This window comes from Aristolochia californica, unplaced genomic scaffold (genome assembly GCF_029961685.1).
Source record: "Aristolochia californica isolate CCGP_79_NKW_82.1479 unplaced genomic scaffold, dmAriCali1.0.hap1 SCAF_2, whole genome shotgun sequence".
NCBI lineage: Eukaryota > Viridiplantae > Streptophyta > Magnoliopsida > Piperales > Aristolochiaceae > Aristolochia > Aristolochia californica.
The window spans coordinates 39453455-39462406 of NW_027181881.1; the positions used below are offsets into that span (position 1 = coordinate 39453455).

Below are 8952 nucleotides of genomic sequence, written 5' to 3' on the forward strand. Positions count from 1 at the left end.
CCCAACAGGTTAACCGTTTAAGGTGCGGAAGACCAGGTCATAACATAGATCACCAACATATTCCAACATTTTCAACATCTACTGAAGTTTTTTTTCATCAAATGGTTCGGGTTTCAATGTTTTGTTTAGTGAGTTTTCTAATTTTCCCATTCTAGAAGTGTGGATCTCTTTTGAAATTGTTAGAAATAGTATGATGCAAACTCACAGAACTTAAATAAACACTTAAAAATAAACCCAAATTAAATCTTGTGCCGGTACGTACCTTTTGTTGATCCGTTGTACCAATCAAACAAAAAATAATTAAATAAATAATAATACCTGTATCAGGCACGAGGCGTGTATCCATTGTCTTCGTAAAAGATTTATATCCTATAATGAACAGGATATTGTCGATCACTTCCCAAGATATAATGGACATTTATGTCTCCTTAGCACACTGTGCATGTCTAAGAGCGCATAAATGTCCGTTGTATCGTGGAAAGGGATCATCAATATCAGGATATAATTATTTTTTATCTATTTGGTGAATTGAATCAATAAAATTACATGTCCACACCATATTTAATTTGTATTTATATAAATATTTATTAAAGTTTTGTAAGTTTGCATGATATTATTTTGATCCACTGCATACTCTATAATGAGTTAGTTTTGATATCAGATTCCGTTGGGTCAAATCAATATAAAGATTTAAGAACATACCCTCGTTTTATAAGAATACCTTCCAGTGGCCAACACTCCGTCGTTGTCAGCGTTTGGTCTGGTTTTAACTGCAGTGAAACAATATATAAAAAAACACACGCTCGTGGAGGAAAGCTTCTTCATATTAAAGATTTTTTGTCCTTGCCAGAGCATATTTCGTGGCGTCATGAACCGTCTCGAATGATCTCTGGGTATGGTTTGTTGAATGTTATGATTAGTGCAGTAGGCAGACTGACATCACCAGCATATGATGGATCAATACAAGAAACTTTCGGCAATGTACGTGACTGCTGCCTTTTCCTGATATCGGTGAGAAGTGGAGTCGGTGCTCTTATTGCCGGTCACCCTTTTATAGTTTTAAATCAATAATTGAAAACATTTCAATTCATGTTTGCATCTAAATGCAGAGAAGTTCTGCTACTAAATTTATATTTCCGTAGAAAACAAAGCTCAAAATCTGTTTATGAATCAGCAAGAACTTCACTGTTTTCTGTTCTTCAAAGCCTTCCACTTTCTAAAGGTTCTATTACCAGTCCAGTTGAAATATTAGATAAGAGGTAGTTGTTTATCTGGTAAAGGTGGTGTGAGGGTGAGGGTGAGGGTAAGATTCCTCCATGGCTGCTCATCATCCTACAGCCACAAGTTTTTTTTTTTTTGTTTTTGTTCTGAGCAAGCATGTAACAGTAACTCACTGACGGACGGAACTCGATAGTATGAGGTCCAGAAGCCACAATGATCCATCACTGCCACCGATCAGGTCCAAAATTCAATGCATACACGGAACAAAAGGTGTATATGTTAGGTCACAGCCCCACATCCTTTTGTCTCCAAAGGCCTTTCCGCGTGTCACCCCCCTCCCCCGAATCCCCCATATCCCATCTCTCACCTTTTTCTGTTTCGCTTTGCACTCTTCTTTTTGTTCCCTTCATTTCCGAACAAAAACTCCTACTCATTTCATTGGACCACCACTGTTACCGTCAGAACTCCTAACAAAACGTTGCTATTAAAGATCAAAATCAGCTTTCCACGCGCGTGGATGGAAATAGTTTATTCTAACTTTGAGCCCTCCAGTAGATCTAACTGTGGCACTATTTATCTTCACTTTCACTGTTTCACCATGCTTGTGAAATTTTAGCCTTCCTACATGGAACAATAATTCAATCTGGGTACCTCCTTCCTTGGTCTCGTAGGCCCTCCTCCATGTTGCTCTTATTTACCACTCACAGTTTGCATCACAGATAAACACTGGGTTGGCCGGTTATAAATAGAGAAGCTTGGGATCGAAGTCGGAGGAGAGCAATGGAGAAAATGGAGGAAAAGAGGAACCAAGTTGGAGTTGGAAAAGCCAACGGAAGGGAAGAGAAGAAACATGTTGAAGATGGAGAGAAGAGAAGAGGAGGGATCAGAACAATGCCCTTTATTTTTGGTAAGATTTTGATTTTTTATGAGTCCTTTTACATATTTTGTTCTTCATCACTATTTGGTTTCGAGATCGAGGAATTTATACTCACACACAAAAAAAAAATTGTGTTTTATTGTTTTGGGTTGGTGCAGCAAATGAGATATGTGAGAAGCTTGCAGTTGTGGGCTTTGGAGCGAACATGATAAGCTACCTGACCGGAGAGCTCCACATGCCATTAACGAAAGCTGCCACTACTCTCACCAACTTCAGTGGAACTGGCAGTCTCACCCCTCTGCTCGGTGCCTTCATTGCCGATTCCTTCGCCGGCCGTTTCTGGACCATCTCTGTTGCCTCCGTCATATACCAATTAGTAAGACAAAAGCCTGAAAGACAAAAAAAAAAATTATCTGATATTAATTACTCGATTACTTAGTAGCTTCCTGAGTTGTTATTTGCATGATGGTAATAGCGCTAGTGGTATAATTTTCTTGTCCTCTACTGAACTGTTCTCTTCCACAGGGGATGATATGCTTGATCATGTCGGCAGTGCTACCGCAATTTCGTCCACCTCCATGCGCCGGGGGGAACGTTTGCCAAGAAGCAACGGGTTGGCAGGAGGCGGTCTTGTACGTGTCCCTCCTGCTGACAGCGCTGGGCTCCGGAGGCATCAGGCCGTGCGTGGTGGCCTTTGGAGCTGACCAGTTCGATGAGACGGACCCAACACAGAAGACCCGGATATGGAACTTCTTCAATTGGTACTATTTCTCGATGGGGGTCTCAATCCTGGTCGCCGTGACTGTCATAGTCTACATTCAAGAGAACATCGGTTGGGGCTGGGGCCTGGGCATACCGGCCATCGCCATGGCTCTCTCCATTATTGCCTTCATTATTGGGTTCCCTCTCTACCGGCATTTCAAGCCTTCAGGGAGCCCACTCACCCGCCTCGTCCAAGTAATTGTTGCCGCCATCAGAAAACGCAAGCTCCCAACACCGGCCGACTCCTTACTATACGACAACGACAAACTCGACGAGCCCATCTCTGCCACTGGGAGGCTGCTTCATACTAATCAGCTTAGGTAAGCACTTTGTTACGTATCCAACAAAAAAGCTTCACCGCAGAGCTTCCATGTTTGTTATTTTCGTCCTTCCCTTAATTACACCATGGAAAAATATTGATTTACAACCGAGAAAAGAAAGTCGATGATCTGTCTCATGTCTTCTGTCTTCTGGGAAGAGTTAAAGACCGACACCTTTGATCACTCTCTTCTGTTTTACAGGTTTTTTGATAAGGCTGCCATAGTTACAGAAGACGACGGAGTAAAGTGGGAATCGCCAGACAAACCTCCGAACCTGTGGAGAGTGAACACAGTACACAGAGTGGAGGAGCTCAAGTCTGTGATACGAATGGGCCCAATATGGGCGTCTGGTATACTTCTGATTACAGCTGCAGCTCAGCAGGGAACCTTTTCTCTGCAACAGGCCCGATCTATGGACCGACATCTCGCCGGTTCGTTTCAGATCCCACCGGGATCCATGTCGGTCTTCACCATCATCTCCATGCTTACCACCATCTCCGTCTACGACCGCCTCCTCATCCCCTTAGCCCGCCGGTTCACGGGCGTGGACCGAGGCATCACCTTCCTGCAACGCATGGGCGTCGGCTTCTTCATCTCTGTCTTTGCGACCTTCGTGGCCGGTTTCATTGAACAGAAGAGGAAGCACGCCGCCGCCATTCACGGGCTCCTGGACAGCCCGCATAACACCGTGCCAATCTCTGTCTTCTGGTTAGTTCCCCAGTACGCACTGCATGGCATGGCCGAGGCTTTCATGTCCATAGGCCATCTGGAGTTTTTCTATGATCAGGCGCCGGAGAGCATGAGGAGCACGGCGACCGCGCTCTTCTGGACGTCCATATCTGCAGGGAACTACGTCAGCACGCTGCTGGTTACACTTGTTCACCATCACACCGACTGGCTGACGGACGGGAATCTGAATAGAGGGAAGTTAGAGTACTTCTACTGGCTCATCACCTTGTTGCAGGGCTTCAATCTTATTTACTACTTGTGTTGTGCCAAGTTCTATACGTTGAAGCCCATCCAGGTGAGGCCAAAGGAGGAGGACGGAGTAGAGCTCTCTACTACTGTTTGATCTTCATGTGCACGGCTTACTATGTAGGACACGATCTGTATGTACTGTAGCACCAGTTAGTGATGAATAATATTGTAGTTCTTACTCATTAGTCTAATCGATCGAGTTGGTATGAAATGCAATGATTCATCTTTACTCTTGTGTATTATCTTCTCCGGTGTTTCATCGATTACAAGATCCTCTTGAAGTATATCCTTCTGAAAATGAAATCCTGTTTGATGGATTTGAAGTATATCCTTCGTTGATATCTCTGAACAGAATTTACCACAAGCACTGCTCTTCAGGTGACCTTTCAATTTTCTGTCTTCATGAACAGTCTTCTCCAGAAATTATTATTATGTATCTTCACAAAAAACTTGTTCTAAGCTTTCAAATTAGCACAAAAGTTTTGGTCATCATCATTCTTTGCATAGGCATTAAGAAGCACATAGGGGCAAAGATTTTTCTGCAACTTTTTAACTGATATTCAGCACCGCTGCACCAAGTGTAAGCTCCAACTACAAAAAGACGCAAAGGCAGGAGGGTACTAGTAAATTTACACTTTGGCTCTCGCTCTTGTTTGACATGCCATTGATTGCTAACAGAAACTCACAAGCCTATGGTTTTCGCAGGAGATGAACTTAAGCCGCATTACTCAATTCATCTCCTGATGTCGTTAGTGGAGCACCAATGTACGTCTTATTTATGTTGATGAATTAGATCAACCCAAAAATCATTTCCACGGTTTAATTTCTGGAATCTGGATTCCGCAGTATATTGTGAATTATCTAGAAGAAGTAGGCGGGATGACTCAAACCCTCGTTGAATTTTTTTTTTCAGTCTCTCTCCCGCACTCTTCCCTCTCTCAGTCTCCTTCTTCCCTCGTCTCTTCTTCCTCCGAAATTTTTTTCCTCCCTCTCGGCCTCCATCTCCCTTCTCCCTTTTCCCTTCTCCCTCTCGCGTCTCCCTTCTCCCTCTCGGCCTCCCTTTCCCTTCTCCCTCTCGTTGCGAATCTCCTCTCTGCCTCCCTCTCTCTCTCTCGCTCTACCTCTCAGCCTCCCACTTGCTTCTCCCTCTCTCTTATCCCTCTTGGCCTCCCTCTCTTCTCCCTCTCGACCTCCCACTCCCTTCTCCTTGTTTCTATTATCTTTTTCCCCAAGAAACCTCCAGATTTCGTTCAATTTTTCCCATTTTGATTTCGATTTTCAACATTTCGGCGTCGATTTCTTCAATTCTACTTCGATTCAGCTTCGATTTTCCCCAAATACTAGAAGGTATGCCTAAACCCTGATTTTTTCAATTAATTTACTCTTGTATTTCCTTGTGCCTGAGAAACCGTTGAATAGTTGGTTCATGCTTTATTTTAGTATTTATTTTTCTTTCATTTTGATTTTTGTTTTAGTTATCCTTGTTTATGGCGCATAAATTGAGTTATTATATTTGCCTTTTTGCAGTCAGCAATTGCTGTAGCAATGAGGGAACAACTTTTTGAGGTTATCTTCGTGCATTCTGTCCAGAACCTAGGCATCACTAACAGGCTTTTGTCTGATTAAATTCACCTTGGGAAACCAGATAAACTGTCAAACTTATGAACTTGACTTATGAGAATTTGGCTAAGCAACTCAACCTAATAATTTTTCTCAAAGAGTGAAAACTAAACAAATAAAAATTCAAATTGACATGATTGAGTAACACATTTTATGTTATAGATTGCAATCCAAAATATCGCATCATCAAGGGAAACTAGAGTTGGCAAAAAAGGTCGTCGAGGATTAGAATATGTAACAGCTAGGTTTGTTTTACTTCTCCTGTGGCTTCTCTCTTCTTTTGTGTAGATCATCAAATCCTTTTTATGATCAATTTTGCCTTCAATTTGGTAAATGATGTATTGCTAACACATATTATAATCCTCATTACTACTATTCTTTTAGGCCTGATTATCCACTTTTACTTGCTCTGATTTAATTTTTAGCAACAACTCCAGTGGTGCTGCTTTGGATGTAGTAAAACTATTTGGTCATAAAGCAAGTGTCATTAGGTATGAACTGATTCTGTTATTCTTTTGACTTGTTACAAGTACTTGTATGCTTGCTACTTCAGCAAGATGAAGCAAAACCTTTGGAGTTGAATAAAATTCTCATGTGTCTATGTTTCAGGAAAAAGAAAAGAATGGGACGTGTACGAACCTATTGTGGATCTTCTCTCTGCTAAAGAAGTAGAGGCTCTTGATGCCAGACAAGAAAGAAATGCTTGGTCAGATTTTCTTACTTGAACTTTCTTCTGTGGTTTCGATCGTGTTTATATCCACAGTCGTTTGTTCTTGTTCATAGACTTTTTTTCTTTCCTTTGTAGCATGAAGAAAAAGCGTGATGACAAGGATGACAGATACACGTCAAGCTTTATACGTGGCTAAGGCTGTGTATAAAGGGGTTTTTTGGCCCCGTTGAATAGGACTCTGCTTTAAGATACCCCCTTGAGTGCTTCCTATCATTTTGCATGTATCTGATACTGGGAAGAAAGAACAATGATTGATCTGGAGTGCTTCCAGCAGGTTAGCACCAGAGAAGGAAATGTGTACATATAATGTACAAGTAGGCAAATCGAGCTCTTCATACATGTAACTGAGTGTGTTGCACTCTTTTTCGACAATATCATGTAGGAACCATTTATGCATTAGCATTGAAAACTGGTTCTAAATGGGTGAATTAATACTTATGGAGAAGAATTTATTTACCGGAACTTCTCTTGGTACTGGAGATTTGAATTAAATTGGTACTTTTCCCTATTATCTCTGTGTCGTAGTTGCTAAAAGATAGTTGAAATGAAGATGGGTTGGTGGTGTGGCTATCCTTTGATCGAGGGATAATGATAAATCACAAGTGTAAAAGCCTTTAAAACAGAAAAGGCTGATTCATTTTGTAAATGAGACCATCTACCTTCGTGTGAACGAATGCCATGTAAAGAAAAGTTTCATAGATCTCAGTAGACTACTTGTTATCTTTCTAGCCAAGTCTGAAAGAGATTGGAAATAGAGCAGTCAACCTGTGTTTTATAGGATATATTTTAAATATGATTTTAATTACTGTATTAATGTACAATAAAATGCAATCATTAAATAATATAATATCTATGTTAATTAATTAGTATATTAATATATTTTAATCATTAGCTAATATAATATCTAAGTTACTTAATTAGTATATTAATATATTTTAATTATAAATTAAATTGCTTATTCATGTAGTAATCATGTTTGTTTGACCAAATTTTGGGTTTAAGTATTATGTTTTAATTAAGTATATTGGTACAATTTACTCATTCTCTTGGTTTTTTATATTTTTCTCATTTTAGGGCACTAACATTGGAAATTGTTTTCCAATGCACATGAACTCATCCACATTAATAACAAGTTCAAAGATGAAGTTCATGTAGATGAATGAAATAAATTTGAAGCAGGAGATAAAGATGAACTTCAAATTTTAAGTTTGTTGACTAACCTCCCCTATGTAAACTTACCTTCTTCTTTGAACTCATGATTTTTCTTCCCTCCTATGAGAAAAAATCTCATCTTTCTCTCCCCAAGCCTTAAGAAACTCTCGATTCTTCTTCTCTCACAAACTCATGCCCTCCATGTTAATAGCCTCTACTATTGGGGGGTTAGTCAACATGAATCAGGAGCTGAAGTTCACCTGTGTTGGAAGAGCACACATATCTAAGTATTGTAAGATGGACCACATGACCAAGGAAGACCCACATATCTAAGAATATTGTAAGATGGGCCACACGACCAAAGAAGGCCTACATTTCTAAGAATATTGTAAGATGGGTCACATGACCAAGGAAGACCCACATATCTAAGAGTATTGTAAGATGAGCCCTAGTACACAAGAAGTAGGACCCACCATGATTACCACGAGCTAGCATCCTTATCACATAAGTTGGAAGATCAAGATAAACTCACAAAGATAACCACTAGCTGACATCTTTATCTTATGGTCATGTCCTTGTAGAAGAGTTCTAGTTTGAGTTATGTTTATCTTCTATTTATATTGAGTTATTTAATTATACTAGAACTTATCTTTAAGTGTTAGAGTTTGGGTGTAATTGGGACAAAGGTAGTTTTATTGTAATTAGAATCTACTACTTTCTTTTATTATAAATAGAGGTTCATGTACGCTGATTATAATAAGTCAATGAGGTATTTATATTTTCCATAAATTCAACATGGTATTAGAGCAGGTTCTGTGAGTTGACTCGATCAACCCACAGAAGTAATCTGATCATTTTATGGTCTATTATCTCTAACAGTCAGGGTTCGTATTTATTTTTTCACTTTTTTTTATTCCCTACACCCGTTAGTTGTTTTATGTTTTTCACCTCTATAATGGGCTTTTCATATTGCAAAATATATATTGATGGAAAGATATTCAAGACTAATTTCCAACTAAAAATGAATTTTTCCAATCGGAGTTATCTACAAAGAGAAATCGATATTTCAAGCAGTAAAGGTCAGATTGAAAAAAAAAAGGGTTCGAGCAAGAACAGAAAACTTCAACTTCTGAGGCATTTCATGCTATCAAGAACGAGACTTTATATAGAGAATTATATATCAAATGAATATATGTAAGTTTATTTTCTTAACCTATTCAACAAATTCTTGATCTGAGTTATCTACAAAGAGAAATCAATATTTGAAGTTGAGAAGGTTAGATTGCAAAAGA

At 39.6% G+C, this 8952-nt stretch overlaps 1 protein-coding gene across 1 annotated transcript; it reads left to right on the top strand.

The window, feature by feature from the left end:
• The first annotated feature begins 1963 nt into the window (after positions 1-1963).
• On the top strand, positions 1964-4387 carry LOC137955821 (protein NRT1/ PTR FAMILY 3.1-like). The gene is made up of 4 exons (XM_068802975.1): positions 1964-2128; positions 2257-2474; positions 2624-3180; positions 3382-4387. The coding sequence occupies exons 1-4, from the start codon at positions 2002-2004 to the stop codon at positions 4250-4252; spliced, it is 1773 nt and encodes a 590-aa protein (XP_068659076.1). The 5' UTR covers positions 1964-2001; the 3' UTR covers positions 4253-4387.
• Positions 4388-8952: the final 4565 nt, after the last annotated feature.

Bases quoted from the DNA above. Each gene is read 5' to 3' on its own strand.
- LOC137955821 (XM_068802975.1), top strand. From the start codon at position 2,002: ATGGAGAAAATGGAGGAAAAGAGGAACCAAGTTGGAGTTGGAAAAGCC. The intron at 2,129-2,256 runs GTAAGATTTTGA...GGGTTGGTGCAG, and splicing joins AACAATGCCCTTTATTTTTG to CAAATGAGATATGTGAGAAG. The intron at 2,475-2,623 runs GTAAGACAAAAG...TCTCTTCCACAG, and splicing joins CCTCCGTCATATACCAATTA to GGGATGATATGCTTGATCAT.